The 23,435-nt window shown below is 35.1% G+C and overlaps 1 protein-coding gene across 1 annotated transcript in view; it reads right to left on the reverse strand.

The window, feature by feature from the left end:
- The window catches only part of LOC131063820 (probable LRR receptor-like serine/threonine-protein kinase At1g56130), a 101,467-nt gene extending 81,388 nt beyond the window's left edge, over window positions 1-20,079 (reverse strand). Inside the window, 5 exon segments of the mRNA XM_059214032.1 lie at window positions 17,332-17,403; window positions 17,608-17,679; window positions 17,939-18,010; window positions 19,496-19,655; window positions 19,755-20,079. Of these exon segments, the coding sequence (XP_059070015.1) occupies window positions 17,332-17,403; window positions 17,608-17,679; window positions 17,939-18,010; window positions 19,496-19,655; window positions 19,755-19,866 (488 nt within the window). The 5' untranslated portion in view covers window positions 19,867-20,079.
- Window positions 20,080-23,435: the final 3,356 nt, after the last annotated feature.

Consider the following 23,435-nt stretch of genomic DNA (forward strand, 5'->3'; position numbering starts at 1 on the left):
CTCAAAGTGGGAAGTCTACCTCCACATGTGTAACATATGTGTCATACAATCATCGCCAAGTAGGATGCCACCAAGCCAGTGGGTCCCACTAGATGACTAGACATTTGTAGACAAATAATAAATAAATCCAAAATCAATGTTAGGATTTGCAAAGGTTGATACACCTTAATCCCAACATTCTCCCACTTGTCGAAGACCTTTCAAATAGCCCATAGATCAACTACAAGGGGCTGAGAGGTCCATAGAATTGGAACGCCATCTCAACTTCTCTATGCTCACTAATTTCGTCAATGCATCTGCAACATTCGTCAAAGTGTCAACCTTCTCCAATTTTACCTTCCCATCCTCTACCATATCTCGAACAAAATGGAATTGAACATCAATGTACTTTGTTCTAGCATGGAAAGTCAAATTCTTTGCTAAGCAAATAGCACTTTGACTATCACAACAAATAGTAATCAATCCTGCATCAAACCAAATAACTGAACACAACTATCTAAGACAAATGGCTTCCTTACAAGCATGAGTAGCTGCCATATCCTCTACTTTTGTCATGGACAAAGCGACTACAACTTGCCGCTTACTCATCCAACTAATAGTACCACCATTCATGGTGAAGACATAACCACCGGTGGGCTTTCAATGTCACCTGTCCAATCTGAATCCACATATCCACGAATACTTACAGAATACTGAGGTCCAATAGGATAACCATGATAGAACAAGGAATACTCGGAAGTACCCCTCAAATATCTACACTCTCTTGATTGCATCCAAATGCACCCATCCAGGATTAGCCATATATCGAATTAGGACTCCCACTACTTGGGCAATATCTGGTCTTGTACAAACCATAGCATACATGAGACTACCAACTGTACTCACATATGGTACACTTATGGTACACTGGCCATGTCGTCCACCTCAGAAGGAGATTTTGGACAATCATCCACAAATAATATTGTTCCCAATGCAACAAGAACTATCATGGATCTACAAGCTGTCATGCTAAATCTCTCCAACACCGAATTCACATACTCTAGCTTAACCAAAGCTTTCTGTTAGATCTATCTCTTTTGATCTCCTTTCCCAAAATGTACCTAACTTCACCTAAATCTTTCATCTCAAACTATGTTGACAATTGAGATTTCAAGTCAGAAATCAAATATACACTCCCAAACAGTAACATATCATCCACATATAATGCAATAATTACAATGTGACCATTATCAGTTTTGAAGTAAACACAATGGTCGGATTTAGACCTCTAAAATCCCAAACTCAATGCATCGGTATCAAAATGTTGGTACCAAATCCTAGGAAACTTTTTCAACTTGCAAACCACATTTTCTTTACCTTTCACAACAAAATGCTTTGGTTGTGACATATAAATCTCTTCCTCCAAATCACCATGAAGGAATGTTGTCTTCACATATATTTGCTTGATTTACCAATCATTAACCATAGCAAGTGATAACAAGAGCCAAATGGATGTCAGCTTTACAACTAGAGAGAATATCTCACTATAATCTATTCCCTCAACCTGGGAATACCCCTTCGCAACCAACTATGATTTATGATTCTCGACACTGTCATCAAGACCCAACTTTTTCTTGAACACCCATTTGCATCCTACAGCCTTACGTCCTTTAGGCAAAGGTACCAAATCCCAAGTATTGTTCTTATTGAAAGGTGCTATCTCATCATTCATGGCTTCCATCCAGGAATCTGGAATCTGCATCATGCATACCTATATCCTTTCTAATAGCCTTAGGCTCATTAGTGTTAGCAATGAAAGCAAATATACAACTAGAGTCTAACAATGAATAACCAAACCTTTCTAGTGAGTACCCATATCTATCAGGTTGTCACTTATCACGAGTAGACCTCCTCAAAGGCCGAGGTTGAGGTTCTTCATCTTCTTCTAAACTTTCAAAGCTGCTAGAGCTCTCCTCATCATCAGGTCCACCAGGAGCTTGTAGTTCTTCTTTCTCAAGGGCCGAAAGAATCTGAACTACCTCCTTATTTTGTTTTTCTTCTTTCTTTGGTTGTAGCTCAATAGTGGAAGGTTTCATCTCTCTGAAAATAACACTTCTACTATAGATAACCTTCTCTGTCACTAGATCCCAAAGTTTGTACCCTTTTACACCGACCCCATAGCCGATAAAAATACATTTCATTGCCTTGTTCTCCAACTTAGATCTCTTTTTGTTGGTTGAAAATTTTGTACACTTGGGGAAATATACAAAATTGTGGCTTCAACCATAGTGTGTGAGTAAAACTCTCCTAATTAAGGGAAGGCTCCCCCTATCTATCTAATACTAAAACTAAAATAGGATGGAACAGCAATCTTTCTTCTTTTTTCAAAAAAGTCAATATCCTTTTCTCTTCACAGAAAAGTGATAGCAATTTAACATAAAATAGCAATAACAACTTTTTGAAATGAAATGAGAGAAAGGAAATGAAGTTTTCTGGAAGTTCAAAAATTTCCGTCACTGCCTTCGGGATGGGACAGCAATATCAAGCTCAAAGTCTTAACTATGTAAAGTCTTATCTACCCTTTTCTATTCTAATGATGTCAAGAACAAATTATGACAGCACAAAGTCTGAAATAACTTATTTCTTTCTACACAAGACAGCAAGAACTAGTGTGAGCTCAAAGTTTCACAGCTATTTCCTATTATAAAATCTACTTCTAACCTCTCTCAAGAACTAGTGTAAGCATAAAGTCTTACAGCTTTTCTCAATAGAACTTCTATTTTTAACTAAATTAATCTCCAATACTTGCAACACAAAGTCTGCAAATCAAATTCGAAAGAAACACCTTTTCAAGAAAGGTAATATTGAACACAAACTCAAGAATGTAGCACAAAGTCTCAACACTTGAGTAATTTTCTTCTATTCCTTTCAATTCTTCAATTTACACATAAAAGCTCAAAGTCTTCTTTGCTGCAAATTTGGCAGAGTTTTTGCTTGCTTTCCAAAAGATATCGATTACAATAGACCCTCTCAAGTATTTATAGGAGAGGAGTCTTGAGAAAAAGGTGGGAGGATCCTAACTAATTGGAGAAATTCTCTCAACCACCAAGACTTATTCAAGAACTAACTATGACTTATTCAAAGTTACAAGTCCTATTCTAAATTGACTTGTTACTCGTCTACTTGTAATTACAAAAGTGCAAGTAATGACTTGACTTGCAATTTACAAAATGTTTTTACAAGTAAACTTGTCAAAAGAAAAACTACAACTCAAAGATTACAATTCTGAAAAATACAACTAAGTGTTAAAAAACACTTAAGTTGCAGCATGTGAAGACATGAATCCTTCGAACTTCTGGATAATCGTTCGTAGCTCAGCAGGATTCGGCTCGTAGGTATTCTTCGCAACAATCATGGTCTTCACAATGGTATCATGGCATTGAAGAAGCATAGAATCGTTCTTCTCAAAGTAGACTGGATTTCCTACAAGAAGATTTGATGTTTCATCAAAACTTGAATTGAGGCAGCTAAAAATTGCTCACTCCTCCACTCATTATGAATCTTCATCTGTAGATCTGCGAGAACTTCTTCTTCTAGTATCAACTCCCCATTCTGATCCATGATATTGCAAGAGGCCTTCTCACAGTGAGAAACAACACCTTGGAACACTTCAACTCGCAATCTCATTGCGTCATCAATCTCTTCAATGAGGGATTTGAGAATGAGGGATTTGTTCTCTAGAAGCTCTTCAAATTCTAGATACATGACCCTAGAAGGAATAATGGCATGCTCCTGAAGAACAATCAACTGTTGTCGAGGCATCTTGCGTCAAACCATCAAGCTACCTTCAACCCTTTCCAAGTTTTGTTTGAAAATCTCGAAGGTATGATTCAATTTTTCTTCAATGGTCTCCAACTTAACCATCATTTGGAATGTCTTTTAGCACTTGCGCACACAGATCATGAAGCTGATCCACCCAAGAGTCCAACGCTTGTACCTTTTGAGCAGCTCTTTCAACTTCCCGAATTGATTCTTGTGAACCGGAAGAACTTGAAGGATTACTCCCTTCATCAGTAGGTTTTGTGATTTTATGAACAACTGCAACAAGTTGCCTATTCTCCTCTTCTAGCTTGTCTTTCTTTGCTAGAAGTTCATCATACCGCTGTACTAGTGAAGCTATGGATTGTTAGGCATCATGCTTGACCACTTCATGCATTTGTTTACCCAATTCTATCCTTGTGACCCTGTAATCAGCAGCTTGCATTTCCACGTGTGGCTTATCTACAAGGGGCTCAACAATTTCTGCCACTTTCATCTTGTTGTTGTCAACTGTTACCCTTGAGATCGTCTTGGATCTTTTAGCAACCTTGGGCCTAGATTGCTTAAGCTGCTAATAATCAAAGACAACATGAGAAATTTCCTGCTTCTTCCTCTTGGGAGTGAAAGAACTAAGCCATGGAGGTAAGACGACTAGTTCTCCTTAAGTAGCAGCTGAAAGCAAAGGAGAAGCAATTTCCGTTTGAACAGCCGTGGTCACCCTGGGGGAAGTATCTGTCTGGATGGCAACCATGGTTTGCTCGATAACCAAAGGGCATGGAGATTGTCTCATAAACTCTTCAAAGCCGGAAGTAGAGGTATCAATCTCTGACAAATGAATGCATGCAAGAGTATCCTCGAAGATTTCCAGCAAACTCTCTTGTTGATGATCAAGAGGTGGCTCAACTGCTGAAATGGGAATGGCATTCTAAGGAAGCTCATCCACTACTGGGTCAGGAGGAGATAAAGGAAGCTCCATGGAAACTGAGGAGGGAATCTCATGAGGTGACCCCGAAGCCAGTGACTTCGGAGCATCATCTGATTGTTGTCCTTCCTCCGGATCATCATGATCAATCACATGAATGTGAATCTAGGACTTTTCATTCCCACGAACTGTCGCCTCCTCAGGAGGAATCACCATTGCCCGACTAACCTGCAATTTGATCCTTGTGCCTGAAAATGAGGCATCTTCCTTGTTGTCAATCTGAATCTCAGACTTACGTCCAAGAGGCCCCGTAGAATCATCTTCTTTTCCAACCTTGATCTTGATGAGTCTAACACCATTACCTTTGAGCCAATTGTTGGTGTTAGCTAGCATAGGCTGAAATCTTTCAAGAATGGAAGTGCATTCTTTATGTGACCACTGGATTAAAGGAAGTGGGGCTTCATCAACCCTCCGTGAGACATACTCTGGATCAAGCACATTCCCATCATCAATCATCCCTTGTGGAATGTCCACCAGGTTCAAATCAATAATCTGCTCAAGGGTGAGCCGACAATAGTCCATCTTAAGAACCTCCTTTTATGTACGGAGATCCACCTAGATGTCCTATATGCGATGCACATGTATGAAGGACTTTTTGATTCTCTCCTTCATACCTTGGTAGTCAAAATCTGCCCTTGACTTAAACCTTTTGATTAGTTGTAGAAATCCCCATTCCAACCTTATGCTTGACAGATTGATGTGCATGAACTGCCATGATTTGTCTTCCCAACTCCATAAGAATAATCTTATCAGTTGAGTATCTAGGGAGCATGTATGGCTGCCCATTGTAACATCCAACTCTCATACAAGTGAAAGTCGGGAATTGAAGGAACAAGCAACCATACTCATTCACCCTTTCCCATGCCTCATCAAATATTCTTCTATTATTTAGAGTCTTGTCAAACTGACACATAAAATAACCAAAGAATGCATCCTGAACCCTTTTGAAACGTAATCTGTTGGGTCTCAAGGGCAGCGGATCATAGTACTCCCACACTGGTATAAGCGAGCGATCACCCTTGGTAGAAAGACTAGGGAAATGTCTAAGTGACGCTTCCAAATACACTAGATATGAGTTCATGTAAAATGTCATAGTGGTAGGGACTGCTGCAAATTGTTCACACAAAGCATCACTAATAATTTCTCCCCATGAGATGTGATGAGACTGCCTTATGAACATGATAAACTGATACATCCAAGGCTCAAAAACATTGAAATGCTCAAGACCTAACATTCTACTAAGGAGAGTAATGATGTCTCCAATTTCCCACTTGAAGTCACAACGATATAACTTAGCCCACCTTGTAAAAACGGCTCATGGCTCATGGATCCATCTATTAATGTGACGTTTGCAGTCCTTTTCCCTCTTGACAAAGTAGTCAGTTGTACTTTCCTTGGAAATCTCCATATACACAAGTGCTGACAGTATTCTGAAGACTTTCTCAATAGTATCCGTATCAAGGCGGATTATTGCCTCCCCATCATCATTTCTAATGATTCTCATCTCCTTGTCAAAATGGTGAGCGCAAGCAAGAACAAATTCAGGTTCTAGGGCAGCCACTGGAAAAGAAGATGCATGATGAATGTGGCTGTCCAACAAACGCTGCATATTAATATCCTGCAGATCCTCCACCCTTTTGATGAATTCTGACATGTCAACATGCCCAATTTTTGTATCCTTGATAAGATCCATAGGAGAGGAAACCTGTGAAGGGGAAACTTCATTTTGGTACTTGTCATGTTTATACTTCATCTTCTTTGGAATGGAAGATGATGGTAAATCTGACATTGAAGAACAACCTGGTATGCTGCGATGAAGATTTAAAAGTGTTAAAGCAACATCAAGATCAGCTGCAACTAACATTTTTTCTTCTTCAAATGGGAAGAACTCCAACCTTTGCACTTCACAACTTTGTGAGAGAAAGATGGGAAATAAATGGAAATGTTTGAAACTTGACTTTGACCAATTTCGGATCTTGGGGAATGTTTTACAAGTATACAAGTGGGGAAGGACAAACATGCAATCGGATTTATGAAACCCGAATGCAAGTATACTTGTAAAAAGGAAAATGGAGAAATGGGTGAAAAAATGAGATTTTGACATGTGGGAAATGACGTGAATGGTATGTACGGATAAAGGCAATGAGTGTGAACAAAAATGGAAGTATTTTGGGAAGATCACTTTTAACAAAATGGGAAGAATCTTTCAACTTGTAATCAGGTTTTAAAAACCCGATTTTGAAAGAATGGGTATTTTCCAACTTATAAATTTGGAATTTCACCAAAAGATGGTTAAAATTTTCCAGCCAAAGGGGTAGATCAATTATTTTCATCTTACTTGCAATCGGGATTTAAAATCCCTAATGCAAGTAAAGAGGGAAATTGAAGAAGATCAATGCAATTTACAAATTGCTTTGCAAAGGGGAAAATCTCTCTCACAAAACCATTTTAGGTAAGAACTATCAAAATAAACATGATTAAGCAAGGAAATAAAAACAACAAGACAAGAAATAAAAACAAAATGAAAAGAAATCATACCTTGCTTCAATCCAAATGCTCTTCCAAGGAAATGCAACAATCCTTGTAATGAAGAGGCAAAACCTTTAAATAAGAAACAAATCGAACTCCCAAAACCCTAGCCACATTTTTCAAACTCGGATTTGAAGAATAAACAGCAAAAATGTGTTACAAAATGCAAGTAGAATGGGTCAAATCTTCAAGGAAATACCACGTAGGAGAAGAACAATGCCAAATGCTCAATCATGGAGTGAAATCGTGGCAAGCAAACCCCAAATCGTGGCATGCAAAAACGTCTTTGAAGAGGTAAAACGCAGTTTAATGGAGCATGAAATGGCTACCAAATCAATGACAACGTGTTGCCAAACTCATAAAAACTGCCTTGCTATCATATTGCCTCCTTGATCCATGAATTTCTCCACAAAAATTGGGAAGAATTTGTGGCAAAATCGGTTTAGGAGAGGAAAAATACTTGGTTGGGTTCTTGGCAAGGAGTAACAAGTTCAAAAATGCCTTCAAACACATGCAATCGGGTTTCTAAAACCCTTTAGCAAGTTTAAAATGCCTTTATTTTCATTCATAAGACAAATCAGGTTTTTGAGAGAGATTTACAAGTCACGATAACTTGTAAGGGGAAAATAAAATCCCCTTAACAAGTTTTAATAACTTAACATGTAAAAAGAACTTGTAATGGGGAAATAAAATTCCCTTTACAAGTGACTTGAAAATAAAATATGTAATAAGGGAATAAAATCCCTATTACAAATAAAATCACTTAAATAGGAACTTTATTAAAGAATTACAAGTGACTTTTAAATTTATAATTTAAAATTAACTTATCCAAAATGTTCCTATTATGACTTAAAAAGCCAAAAAGCATCAAGGGGGAAATAAAAGTAAGTTACAAGTTCTAATTTCATAAAGTGCACTTGTAATTAACTTAAAATTTCACTACAAAGACTAAAACAAAGGAAAACATTAAAACTTGCAACTTAAGGAAAATTTCCCACCTGCAGTCAAGGAAAACAAATCCGAAATTGAAGGAAAAACATAGCAAACAAAATTAGAATGCGATGAAATTTGAAACATGGTTTGCGGATGGACTGAGATTTAGTCCAATCCAAGGGTAAGGCGAAATAACGCCTCGGGAAGCGTTCCATAGAGTAAAATTTTCATTTTTTGACAAAAATTTAATGTAATGGTCCATCATTTTTTAAAAGAAAAATGAGGACAACACTTTTCACTCAGAACATGAGCATAAGCTTCACAACCAAATAATCTAAGATGTCTCATTGAGGGCTTCTTTCCTGACCACACCTCCATAAGTGTCTATCAACGAGTGTTTATGTAGGATATCTATTTACCAGATAGCAAGTAGTGGCTATAGCTTCAACCCAAAACTTTTGTTCGAGGCCAACACCACTAAGAATACTCCTAGCCCTTTCCATCAACATCCTGTTCATCCTCTCTACAACTCCATTCTCTTGAGGGGTGTATGGAGTTGTCTAATGCCTCTCAATCCCATGGTCCTTATAGAACTTGTCAAAATATGTTTAGCAAAACTCACCACCATTGTCAATCCTCAAACACTTAATCTTTTTACTAGTCTGATTCTCAACAAAAGCCTTAAAACTCCTTAAACTGACTAAAGACTTTAGATTTACTTTTGAGAAAATAAACAAATGTCCTATTGTAGTCATCAATGAATGAAACAAAATACACAGATTTTGAAATTGAAGGAACATTAACAAAACCAAAAACATCAAAATGTATCAAGTCCAACAACCCATAAGATTTGTGAGAACTAGAGTAAAACCGAACACGATTTTGTTTAACATAGATGCAGTGTTCACAAAAATCGAACGTAAGATTACAATCATCAAGCCCCTCTACAAGGCATTTATTTTTCAGGTTTTGAGACCCTTCTCACCAACATGACCAAGTCTTTGGTGCCATAACATTGTCTTCTCGACTAGGAGTTTCATCTCCAAAGCATTGGCACCCTTAGGTACCTAGAAAGCACGTCCATCGGATGTAGAAGCAATAGTCCTCTTCACAACTCGATCTGACGGGGAGGATGAAGAATCTAGAGCCCTCTTCTTGGACTCCACAAAAGCACTATTGCACTATACAGTGCATGCATCCAACTTATACAAGGTGCCTATCTTAACACCCTTAGCAAGCACCATAGAACCTCTAGTCCTCTTACATCCACCTTGCGAGAAAACAACTTGCACACCTACATCACTCGACTTACTTACAGAGAGTAGATTATGTGCCAAACCCAAGATGTTGATTACACCATTGATCCCCCTTCACTCTGCCATCAAGGAATCTAATCTTGACTCTTCCACGGCCAACAACTTTCAAATGAGAGTCATCACTGAGATACACCTTTCCACCATCATATTCTCCATACTTTGAAAACCAACCCCAATGTGAGGTCATGTGAAAAGATGCACCCGAATCGATCAACCACACATCTTTCGATGCATGCGTTGCCAAAGCTACAACAAAAGCTTCGCCGCCATCTTGAGAGGATTTGTCTGAATCTGAATCAAAGGGTCTATTCTTCTTCTTTTTCTCCCCCTTACATTCTTTACGAAAATGACCGGTTTTGTTGTAGTTCCAACACTTTGCCTTGAACTTTCCAGGAGACCTAGATCTCCCACGAGATTTGGATTTGCCTCTTTCATCTTTCTTGTCCTTCTTCTTTCCTTTCTCTTTTGATCTACCACAAACCACAAGAGCCTCCTTAGTTGACTTAGATATTTTCCTTCCCATCTCTTCAGAAAGTAACGATGCTATCACCTCATCCATCTTGAACTTGGTGGTTGTACTCCCAATAGCCATAACAAGGTGGTCGCATGAGTCAAGAAAATAACACAATAGAAGCATGCAATGATCCTCCTCAATCTTGTTACCAACTAAACCCAACTGAGCAACAATCATATTGAATGCATTGAGATGATCAGCAAGGGATCCTCCATCTTCCATCTTTAGATAATACATCTTCTTTCTCAAAAAAAGCTTGTTTACTAGGGATTTAGCCTGATAAACATCTCCAAGTTTCTTCCAAATAGTAGTTGCAGTCTTCTCCTCATGGACATTCAAGAGCACCGAATCAGCCAGACAAAGTCTTATCAAACCTTTGGCTTTCCGATCCATTTTATCCCAATCATCTTGCGACGTGGTTTGAGGTTTTGTTCCAGATATTGCATCCCATAGATCTCTATCCACAAGCATATCTTCCATTTTCAACTTCCAAAGTTCGAAGTTGCTGCCATTAAACTTCTCCATATCAATTTTTGCGGATGTGCTTGCCATCTTCTTCATGCAACAAGATTTTGAAAATACTCTGTAAAAGCTCCCACTCAAATTGAGATCAGTACAAAAATCCTACCACCCAACAATGGAACCAAAACTAGCCAGGCTCTAATACCAACTGAAAGGAAGCTAAGGTGCGGAAAACGCTTCCTAATGCTAATCTAGTGGGAGAGATAGTGTAAATTTTCTTTACAAATCTTCTATTACAGAACTAGAAACACATTCACAAGTAGATAATAAACATGCATAAAGATTAACACGATGAACACAAGATATATCATGGAGAAAACCCTTTCGGGTGAAAAACCCCACACTCCAAAAGCACAATACTTTGTATTCCAGTAATCAAATTCTTACAATACAATATCAACACTTAGCTTCTTCAACAGGAGTCTACAACTACAACTCACAACCTGGATTAATTACGGCAGCATAACACTTCACCTAAAAACTTAACATAACTAATTCTCTCCAAGGCTACCTTTTATAGAGAAATACATCAAAGAAGGAAGCTTCAAGATGAAGCAACAAGATGGGGTCGTGCAAAGCATTTGGCCCTATTTTTTAGCCACCAAAAAGCTTACAAATGACACATGTACACCTCCAAATGACTCCCCATTCAAACCTCCTAAGTTGGGCACCCAAAATTTACTATTTGGAGGTATGATAGATGCTCTTACGCATCTTACAACCATCATAACTTACAACACTTCCAGCTATAAGAGAATCCATCATAAATGACTAATATTAGCTTATTCTCTTACAACTCATCATAACCCAACTTGGGCACCCACCTTCTCCATGCAAAAGGTATCTCCTACCACTTGTCCAATATGTCATAGAATCTATCATAGGCTAACACTTGTCAGGATCCTCAAAGTGGGAAGCCTACCTCCAAATGTGCAACATATGTTTCATACAGTCATCACCAAGTATGATGCCACCAAGCATGTGGGTCCCACTAGATGACTAGACACTTGTAGGCAAATAATAAATGAATAAATAAATGCAAAATCAATGTTAGGATTTGCAAAGTGAGACACCTTAACCCCAACAGTTTTATCTATCAAAGGTACTCTATAGTTGGTTCATTGATAAATTGATTTATCTGTATTTTGATTCATTTTGGGCTAATCCAGCAATCAAAAATTGTGATCAACACTTTATATCAACATATATTACTAGTTAAATCTTGGGAATCTTCACCACTCTTCAACATGAGCGAGGGTGTGAGTGGGTGTGCAAGCGAGGTTAGGGTTTCCAGAGGCGACTTTGTTGTAGGGGATCCTAATGCAGATGATGATGCTCCCTTTCTGGATTGGTTCATGTTCGCTCTCTTTGAGGGTTGTCATGCTTTGGTCCCTTCCCTTTCTCTTGGGCCTTGGCATTGTTCCTGCTATTTGCTGCATTTTGGAGGATTTCTTCCCTGCATTTGTGTGGTGTGCTTTTCCTATTGTGTGCATGTTTGGTGGGGCTCTTTCTATTGTGGAGGTTGTGGGGCGGTTTGGGGCCTTTTCCTTGGCTTTGTACATTTGGTGAGAGCTCCTCGCCGTGCTTCTTGCCCACCTTGCCTTCCTTTCCCCTGTCGGTGGTAGATCTCGCTTTGTCTTCTAGAGGGGTAAGGTTTTCTTCAACTTGGCCTAATCTGGGGCAGTGTTGGCCTGTCTTTTGTCCCCTGTTTTCTATAGGTTTTGTTTCCCAAGGCTTGTGTGATCCCTTTGCTTTGTTTTTGGGTTCAGGGTCTCTCTGTTTTGGGGACCGTGCTTCTCTATTTTGAGGCCCTGTGGTTGAGGGTCTCTATTGCTTGGCTCCTATTCCTTCTTCGATTGTTCCCTTTGGAGGGAGTCATCTCTCTTTGTGTTGGAGCTTTTCTTTGTGGCCTTGGTCTAGGATTGGCTCCTTTCATTAGTCCTATAGAGGTGGTGGTGTTCCCTATGGAGGTGGTGATATGTCGTGGGGGAGAGGTTGGAAGCTGTGCATTGGTGGTTGGTCTCTACCTTGGCTTCTCGTCTTTGGGGTTGGCTTGGATGTGGTCTCACCTTTTTGTGGGTTCCTCCTTTTCTGATCCTATTGAGGTGGGATCCTCTTCTATTGAGTTGCAGAGGAGATCTTCAGGAGAGGTGGAGTTAAGTTTCATGGAGGCTTTTGCTGCTTGGTGCAAGAGTTTTTAAGGTTTTATGGTTAAACCCTTTTGTGAAAAAGGTTATGGGAGCCTTGCCAAAACCCATGCTTCAAGTTTGGATGCGGTCTCTCCTTTTCATGGTTTCTTCCTCAACTGATCTTATTGAGGTGGGTTCCTCTTCTATTGAGATGGAGAGGAGCGTTTCAAGCGAGGTAGAGTTCTGCTTTTTGGAGGCTTCTGCTGCTTGGTGAAGGTTGTTTTTGGGTTTCATGGTTAAATCCTTTGTGATAAGGTTTTGGGTGCCTTGCCAAAACCCATGTTTCAGGTTATGGGAGCCTTGTAAAACCCTTATCTCTTTGGGTTATGGGAGCCTTGCAAAACCCATGGTTCAAGTTTTGGGAGCCTAGAAAAACCCTTTGTCTATGTATATCTGAGGTCTCTTGTTTGATGGCTCTAGCCTCGATGTTTCAGCTAGATCTTTGACGATTATTTTCTAGTGGTGAGTTGTTGGTTAGTTGTTGTTTGTCTTTGTCTTATCTAGTTGCAGCAATGCTCTTTTTGTGAGTTTTGGATCCCCATAAAATCATCCTGTAAGGGGTTTAGGGTCCCCTCAAAACCTATTTTACCTTATCAAAAACATATATTACTAGTTATATTTCTTAATGATGATTCATACTACATTTTATATTATCTTCTAATATCTTGGACGGTAATACCACTAGTGGTTTCATATTTTCCTTTTAATATAATTGCACATTCTACTGAATAAGCATATATAAGGATGGATTTTCGCCTTGTGTGCTTGTCTTGTTGTAATTGCACACTCCATTGAATAAGCCTAGAAGGGCTTTCTTTCAGTCTCTTGCATGAAGCACACTCCAATGAAGTGAAGATTCGGATGGCTCTATCTTGTAGTGCATTTCCTTTCATTTTCATGCATCTAGCACACTCCACTGAAGAAGTGTAGACCTAGCTTGTTCTACCACCTTGTATGCTTTAGTCAATTAGATCAATTCATGTTGCTACATTTTAGTTAATTGGGTGTGGTATTATACACCAATATCCTCTCACCTGCCCATCTTGGGCACTCAGTGATCAAGAAGTGATAAGGACATTCCACTATAACTTTGATTTATTTAACAAAATTCAAAAAGTTTGAGTGGTTATTACACATGGATAGGTGCGCAGCTAGGGTGAGACTGCACCTAATCAAAAGACTAAATTTGGTTTATAAAAAGTAGACCAAAGTATACATACAAGTGCATGCTTAGAGTAGAAGTGTATGCCACGTAATGGAGATTATGTTATGAAGTCAAGAAACCCTATTTATAACTGTGTCCAACCTAAGGAAAATGCACCTTATGAATGCAATTCAACCAATGTATAGGTGCTCCTCATAAAGGGAACAAAGGATTGGTTTTGCAAAAACCCATCATCAAGTGCACACCTATGTAAAGAGAGTATTCCTAGGGAAAACTTGTCATCAATGTCAAGCATGCATTTGATTTAAGTAAAGACACCTCATAAAGGAGACAAGTTCATTTTGAAAATTTTGTGCTTAATATAGAGATGCATGAAGGCAAGAGAGCACGTAGAGCAACTCATAAAGGAAAATTTAGATGTTAAATGTAAAGATTCAAAACAAATGTACATGTACATGTGAGGGGTCATGGTGTGTGCATGGGAGGGGTCATGGTGTGTACCTCACCAAGATAACTTTCAAATCCAATTGTCAAGTTCACATTGAGGTTGTAGGTTCACATTGAGGTTGTAGGTGCACACCTCAATGAAAATAAAATTAGCTCACATCAAAGCTTGAAAAATGTATTGTCATGTGCACACTTGGGCAAACAAGCGCAACTTTATAAAATGAAAAATCAAACATTAAAAAATCATAGCTATCAAGTGCACTCCAAGTGATGAAATGGACACCTATACAAAGGAAATTAGAAGTGCAAGGTCAAAGTCCATTTTAGTGTATTGAATCATTGATGCATGTGTAAAGTAGATGTGGATACCTATGTAAGGCATTCAAAATATCAATGTAAATTTTTCAAGGTTTTTTAGAGAGTTAGCCACGATCAAAGTAAAAGTTGCAAATCATCAAATTCATCAATAGTTGAATATCCAAAAATCTAGTTTTAGCCATCACCATTTTCAAAGAGAATATATTTTATGATTTTCTTTATTTAGCTAATGCTATTTATAACTTTCTATTTTTAGTGTTTCTCTATTTTTAGCATCAAAGGATCCAATGCTATTTATAAATTGCTATTTGTAGTGGTCTCTATTTTTAGCATCAGAGGAGCTCAAGCTATTTTTAACTTTCCACTATTTTTTAACATTTGGTATTTATAGCCTATAGTCAACTATTTTTATATTATCTAGCTTTCAATGTCTTTCCGTGTAAGAGATGTGAGCATTCAATAATAATTTATAATAAATTCAATATACAAATTAACTGGAGTTTGCATGGTGTTAACTTCAGTATTAGAGGATAGGATTTTGTAATAAAAATTGTACTTAAAGTAATTTTAGAGTAGCAGAAGTTAGTTTTTTATTTATTTTCTATTTATTTTCAAGCAATAGCTCTGCAAAAAAGTGTAAGTGTTATTTTGCACTTGATTTCCAAAGGTAATTTTTAGACCTGCATATTGTTGAAATTGTCGGTGACCAAGTATTTGTGATTGTTGATCTAAAATTCAATATTTATTCATTCAACAGAATATACTATTCCTATCTTGCTTTTAAATGTCTATTGAGATGTTTTGTTGTGTTGATGTTTATTAAATATGATCTACCAAATCTGCAAACTTTTGTTGTAGATCTTGTTCACATTGGATATCATGGCTTTATATCTAGTCCTTCATTTTCTTTGCTAAAGCCATCATGTTTTTATGTATTAGTCCGATCAATTTGTATGTATACTCGTTGTTTAAAGTCTAGACTATGCATTTAGTTGAACAATGCAAGTATTTAGCTGTAGAAATTTCTTTTAGTTTAAAGGCCTAAAAATATTTTATCTATGTTGATGTGCTAAATCCTCTTGCACTTTAGATTGAGAAAACAAGAAAAAGTATTTTATTCAGTTTTTTTGAATTGCAAGTTCAAAAACACCCCAAATACACTATAAAGATTATAAATAAGAAATACATATTGTGAAATAAGCAATTTCAATCACCTTAAATCTATCGAAAATACCACATCCATCAAGTTAAACATCCATGCCTAGCTAGCTCTAAGATCCACACATAGCACTAATGCCAATCGACTTAGCAAAGTTTCTTGTAATGGCGTCCCAATTTACTCTCCTAGCATTCACTTGGAATAGCTTCTGAAACACAATAAAAATGATGATTTTTATCCAAAATTTTGAAATCCAATCCAATAGATACACCTGCGAATCCTGTGCGAATCTACCAAGGTTGGCTGAAATAGATTTTCATCCGATCAACCAAGAAAGAACCCAAGGGTTTTTGTCCTAGGGTTTGCTCTCATAGAAAGCTTCAAATCTTCGGAATAGAAAATAAAATCCAACATGTGTGAATGAGCCTTCAAATCTTTTTTTATAATCTCCCAATAGAGCTTTCTTGAAGATTATTTTAATTTCCCACTCAAAATATACCATTAAAGCAATTTTATAAAGTGAATTTATAATATTTGCCTTTTTAATCACTTAAGCCACTTGAGCAAATTAATTAAAATAAAGTCATCTGGAATTTTACTTTATTGGACAACTTTATTTGATTAATTAATTTTTTCCCTATCAAGGCCCAAAATTAGCCTACGGGAATCAAATAGGTTAAAGAGGACACTTCCATCTGCTCAGCGGAAGCGGACACTACAAGATAACAATTAATTTACAACAAATCAAGTCAGCCACAAAAAAAAAAGAATTTATTAATGTTAACATGATATGATAACAGTCTTTACAATTTTGAGTTAGTTTTCACTACACTTTGATTAGAAAGAATCTTTGAGCGAAACTGAATAGTCATCTAAGGTCTGAATTCAGTATTTCAAAGCATTTAGGAGTAAGAGCAACAAAGATAAAATGAGGATTGTAACCTTGAAAGATCAGTTTTTGGTTGTATGCTGTAACCTTTACATTCACTAGTGATAGCGAATTGAAGAGGCAATCCTACTTGCTAGATTTATCTAAAACTTGGTTTTGTAAATCTTGTGTTGTTACTTTTATGTGTGTGTTGTGCATGTTTCTTTTCCACATTTACAAGTCCATTTTTCAGTTCTTCCCAATCTAGAAATCTATGTAAATAGTCCTAGTACTAAAACATGCATATAACCGCATAATACAGTCAATAAGACAATGATTTGTGTAAAAGAATCAGACATCAGTCTAACCAAACCGATTATAAATCTCTAACATATAAAAGTATGAATGAAAAGATTAGTTCAAAATCGTCACCCTTTTTCTGCTCGTTATTCTATTCTGAATGATTACAGAGCAGCTTGCACTCTCATGTAAAGTTGATTATATAGATAGATAGATTACAGATCAGCTTGCATTCTCCTCAAGTAAATATGCAATAACCGTATATATGTAGATAGATAAAAAAAAGCTTACAATGATATCAGCTGCTGAAGATTTCCAAGCTCCTTTGGTACAGGACCCGAAAAGTTATTAATGCCAAGGGACCTGAAAAAATGAATGTTTTTGAACATGCTATGGTGCAAGATATCTTGAGATGCAATTCAAGGTTCTGCTAGTTAATAATTTTGGATGGGCTACCCATGTGACATGAATGAATCAAAGGAGTTTAATTAATCAACATGGTTTTGATATTGATTTGATGCATTAAACTAATACAAGAGGAACATTAGAGGAAGAAGAAGAGCTCACAAGTATTGCATCTTGGTGAGGTTCCCCAAGAAAGCAGGAATGCGACCAGAAAAATAGTTCTGGGCCAGGTTCCTACCAACAAAATCCGTAGATCCATCTCAGAGGATAAGAGAAAGAAAAACAGAAATCTATCAAAGTATTTCTCTTTGAAGTTGCATAGAAAGAACAAGGTAATCTTTCTAAGACAATAAAATCAATTTATGTAACTTATTTTCTGAAAAGAAATTTTAATCTGTCCTTCAGTAACTTAATATTTCCACATGGGGAATATCATTTTTATCATCCAAACAAGTGGAACATAAACTTACTAACAAACAAGCTTTGAACTTACAGATCAAAGAGGTAAGTCAGATTAGCCAGTTCTTCCGGAAGCTCTCCTGTTTTGTCCAATGAATAGACCTTCCTGAAAGAAGAAAGGTTCCCAATGATTTAGATTCTACTTCGTAAATATATTCTCAACTTCACTCTAGAAAAAATATGGTAAATAACTACTAACATTGATCTTCATCATTTAACTGCATAGTGCTGAGGAAATCTTTTGAGTATTAAGTAAATTCAACAAATTTAACAGAGATTTGAAAAAAAATCAATTTGAAGTAAACTGAAATTTGAGAAATTTTCAAGATTGAAACCAATTCAACACAGCTGAGCTGATGTAAGAGGATGTCTATCAAGATGAAATGATACTTTACCAATTATTTATCTGTCTGAGTATTCAGTCTAGGAAGATTGACGAACTTACTACGGTTTATAGTATGGGAATATACTTAAAACTCTTTTACTAGTGCATCAGGCTATAGAAGATTAACTTAATTCTTGTTAGATACAAAAAAAAATTAATTGCTGACCATCAACATCTTTCTGGAGAATTAGAAGTTAGTTTTTTAAAATACCAATGTTGCAAAATTTAGTCAACTTTATAGCAAAATATTTTAAGATACTGCAGTTCAGAGCGCAATAAAAACATCATGCGCTAACAGAATGTGACTCGAATTATTTGAAAGACTGACATTGCTTTTTTGGCCTTATAATGCATAGAGCCCTTTTCAGACAGTCCTATGTCTTCAAACTGAATAAATATTACAAAGTTCTTAAGCTTATGTTAGGACAAAGAATTTTTTTGGAAACAACCGTGTATGAAAAGAAGTAAAATTGATGTTTCTATTCTCCTTCAGGATCCATCATTGAGATGAGAACCAATTATTCCCAGATAGATTGAACTATTCGTACTCTCTTTAAAAACTCTAAAGCTTTCCAATCTTAATGAACAAATTAATTCAGCCAATACTTAAAAAATAAAAGAATTGCCCATTTGCTTCCGATCTTCTTTTAACAAACCAGAAAACCACACTTAGATGGAATAAATACAGATAATAGTCAAAAAAATAAAAAACGGTCAATTCATTCAGTATATTATTGTCGACAGGACAGGGCTCTGCATCAGGAGATCTCCTGAGAGCTTGACATGGCTTCAAATGCCCTAAACCCCTTTTAAGTGGTAACCGTGTGATCTCTGAATCAGGAAGTCTCTTAAGAGCTTGAATAATATGTAAGTTAAATGAAAAACAATTTTCTTTAATTCCACAAAGGAGGTCTCAGACACACACTCAGCTTATCCGTTGGCTGTAAGTCGACACCTAGAAACCTATTTTCAACTTTTAGTTTTACAACCTCAATTAGATTTACCAAATAAAAAATTAGGTAAATATGATCTATGTTACTTGAAGACTTGGCAAAACACGTACTTTGTTGGAAGAAAAAAGGACCAGTAGAGCCTCATCTTCCTAAGAGGAGGTCCTAGGTAAGTTTTAATTAGTTTATGGAAAATAAAAAAATTATATAATTAATAACATAATTCATTGAGCAAAAAAGTAACTATAGGCATTACAGTTGTGTAACATGGCAGAGGGTTCCTGAGCAGTCACACTTGATGCCAGGATTTTCAATATCTGCAGAAGAATTGGCCGCGCCAGAGCATGGATCTGTGAGGTTCCATGTTGTAGATGAACCAATACTCCATTTATCAGAAAGTGACCTTATTGCAGCAACTGTTAGATTCAAACAACACAACAGGGCAGAAAGTTAAGGAATAGTCAATAAACAAATTGCTAATAAACAAGACAAAATCTTGCAAACAATGAACATGCCTTCCATGGGATCTGTGACTGCTATTACTTGAGCTGCCTGTAAAAAGCATCCAACGCTGTAAACAATACAGAGAAACCAAACTGAGGAAGCTAGAACTTCAATCTTTGACATTATGAGGCAAAATTTATGTTGGTTTTTAGTCCTTCCTGAGATATCAGAGCTTGTATAAACTCCCCAATACTTGAATTATATGAACTGAATTCATGACGAGAAATCAATTGCAGACTATTGAGACAAAATGAATTCAGATTTTTAAGCATGGCTGATCACAGAGTTTGACATTTTTAAATTTTATTTCATCGCTGACAAAAATTTAATGAAAAGTCAAAAGAGATAAAAATCCTTCTCTATCCTTTTAAAGAATTTTCAAAGAACATAGCTCTATCTTATTGGGTAATGTTTCAGAGCCACCATAAGATGACAATTCAAGAACCAATAAAACACTTACCTACATCCATGACATCTTTCCAGAATATGTGAATTGGTCTACTCTCTTGCTGACGGCTAATTTCGAAATCCGCAATTACAAATTTGTATCATCTATTGTCGAATTGGGTAAATTATTTTCATAGAAAGTAGTTTTGTTCAATTGGGTAATGTTTCTGCGCCATCACAAGTTGACAAATCAGCAGGAGTGTGCGGCAGTATCTCATCATACGAGGTCATGTGAATAAGGTCGACTCCGGCTAGCGGGTAATTTGGAAATCTCCATTGCAAATGCATATCGTTTTGTGCCATACGGTTCCGTTAATTTTTAGACTTCTATTAAGCTTTTCATTCTGGAGTGTGATGTTTTGGAAATATCGGGGACAAACTATACAGGTGGTTTTTGAATTAAAGAGGATTTTCATAAGCTCATTATTAGTTCCCGCTCATGTCAGAAATATTTATGCATTCATCATGGTATTAAATGGTTATTAGTTATTGTCCTTGACAGTCAATGAGTGTTTCAAATTTTTGAAACTAAAATAAATTTTTGTTTTTTCAAAAATTGACATATATATTTTTTAACAAAACATATTTGACAACATGATTTATTTATCATCTAATTGTTCTACACTAATTTTAGTAGACATAAAATTTAATTTTTATCAACAAAAATTTATAGAATTTCCCTATAATTATTACTACTGACATCATTCATTTGCAAACATAATAAATATTCCGAATAAACTACTGACGTGTCGTACTGCATTTTGCACTCATTCTCCCTCTCCTGTCCATCAGGGTGCAAGTTTATAAATGGGGCCCACGCTGGCTCACCAGCGTTTTGGTGGGCGTAGGGGAAGGTGGGGACACTTTCACTTTACTTGCACTTTACCTAACTTTATAATAATAAAAACATGTATATTTAAAGTAATACTAAAATGACTCCTCACAAAATGGAATATAAATTATATTCTATATATTATTTATTTATTTATAATTGTTTTATATATAAAATATTCAATATAATAACATTTATTAATAAATTATTAGATATATTTAATAATAGAATATCTTAAAATTTAATTTTTTATTAGAATATTTATATATTGTTTATTAGTAATATGTTTATTTTATATATAAAATATTGATTATAGTTATATTTATTATTTAATATAATATTTAGTTATATTGAATGATGAATAAAAGCGTATGCTACAGCCCTGATTGTAAAAAATATCTACAAAATATGTTTTGTAAATTTAAAATAAAAAAATTAGTATAAAAATTTGATAAACAAAATTCATTTATTTATTTTTATTTCTAGTAGTTATAATTCTAATTATTTATGCTTTTTAAAAAAAATTTAACATTAATAATTAATTTTTGCTTTAATTACATTTATGGACCTATGATTTTTGTTAAAAACAATAAAAATGATTTTTATTAGAGTAAAATTTGAATTTTAAACATGAAATTCAAATTCACCCACAAAATTTGAGCGAAGATTAAAAATATTAATCTAAGAGTTGCAAATTCTTTAATCATGAGATATGTTTTGTTTTTAAAATAAATTGAGAATTAAGATTACTAGATGTATCAAACAAATCAAAATATTCAAAAAAAAACTTAATAATTAATATTTCTAAAACTAATTACTTATATATTGTAATATAATGATTATTAAAATAAATAAATAAATAAATTTAAAATGTTTTAAATATATAATTTATTATTTATATATTATATTTATTATATATTCTTGTATATTAATGATTAAATTTTTTTTAAATATATATATATACCAATTTTTTAATTTTGTCTCAATAAAAACTTAAATTTAATAATTATTTATACCTGAACTTTATTATTTTTATATATAATAAATAAAATAAATCTAAAAAATTCAATTTAAATGTTTTTAAGTAAAAGGAATTTATTTTTAATATGAACTATTTGTTTTTTACGGTAACGTGCCCACGTTACCAAATTCAGCATTAAATACGCATTATAAAAACATAGGGCTCGCAAGGAACATAGTGAATATTTTTCTTGTTTATACCCTATCTCTAGTTGAGTCCCTTTCTCTATTTTTATACCCCTATCTCTGTATCCTTCTCTCATAGTGCCACATGTAGCTTTATTTCTCCATCTATATGTAGCTATCTCTTCCTCTTTATTTCCATCCATTACTCTCATTCTTCTAATGGCAGGAACTTCACGCTTTGCGTCCTTGTTTTAAATCAAAAAGGTTTAGAAATAAATTTAGTTTTTGTAAAGTTAAAATTTATATTTTTAAATTTAAGATTTTGTAAAACTAATTTATGTATATTATAATTGGCAAACTTTTAGGAATGATAGTCTTTTTTAGGATTTTTTTAATTTCTTTTGTATTTAAAAATAATAATATTTATTTAAATAATTTTTTTAATTATTATTATTTTTAATATCATAAATGAAATGTTTTTCTCTAAATGAATATATAAATTTTAATAATTCTTTTTTATCTCAAAATATAGATAATAAAATCAATTATACGAATTTGATTCAATTTAAATTAAATTAAATTAAATATTAAATACAATTATTTTATTAAAAACAAGTGTCATGTAGTGACGAGTACTTGCTGTCATAGTATTTTAATAAAAATATTTGTTCTTTTAATTATTATAATTTTAAATTGTAATAAAAATATTTGTTTTAAACTTTAATCATTACAATTTTGAATCATTGTTAATTTAAAATTATATTAGAATAATTATATTTATGTAATATTAACTACAACTCTTATTTTAATAAAATAATACAAACTAGCAATTGCACTTTGGTGTGCAATGGGTATGCTGAAGAGGTGTGGAAGGTCAATTGGGGAAAATTTGGTCTATTTTTTGGATATATTTGTGTAGTTCAAGGGGTCAATTTGTGGCCATGATGTTGTTTGTGCAACAAAGGACTTAATTGAGAGGTGATAGCTTAAAATCAACTATGCATCCATGTTGGTAAACAGATTTGTCTTTCGCACTTTATTTAATTTGAATACCCTTAAGACCAAGAAATGAAAGACAAATTTTACCAGACAGTTGGAAAATCATTATAGTGATTAACCTCTAAATTAAGGTACAACTCCCTCTAGCAGATATTCAATCAACTTCAAGTTACACATAACCAATATTATACTTTTCACTAGAAAGCATAGGAGAGGTTATTGCATTCATAAGTCAATACCAAATGACCGCAAGCTTTGATCTATATAT

The sequence above is a fragment of the Cryptomeria japonica genome, chromosome 11 (genome assembly GCF_030272615.1).
Source record: "Cryptomeria japonica chromosome 11, Sugi_1.0, whole genome shotgun sequence".
Classification (NCBI taxonomy): Eukaryota; Viridiplantae; Streptophyta; class Pinopsida; order Cupressales; family Cupressaceae; genus Cryptomeria; species Cryptomeria japonica.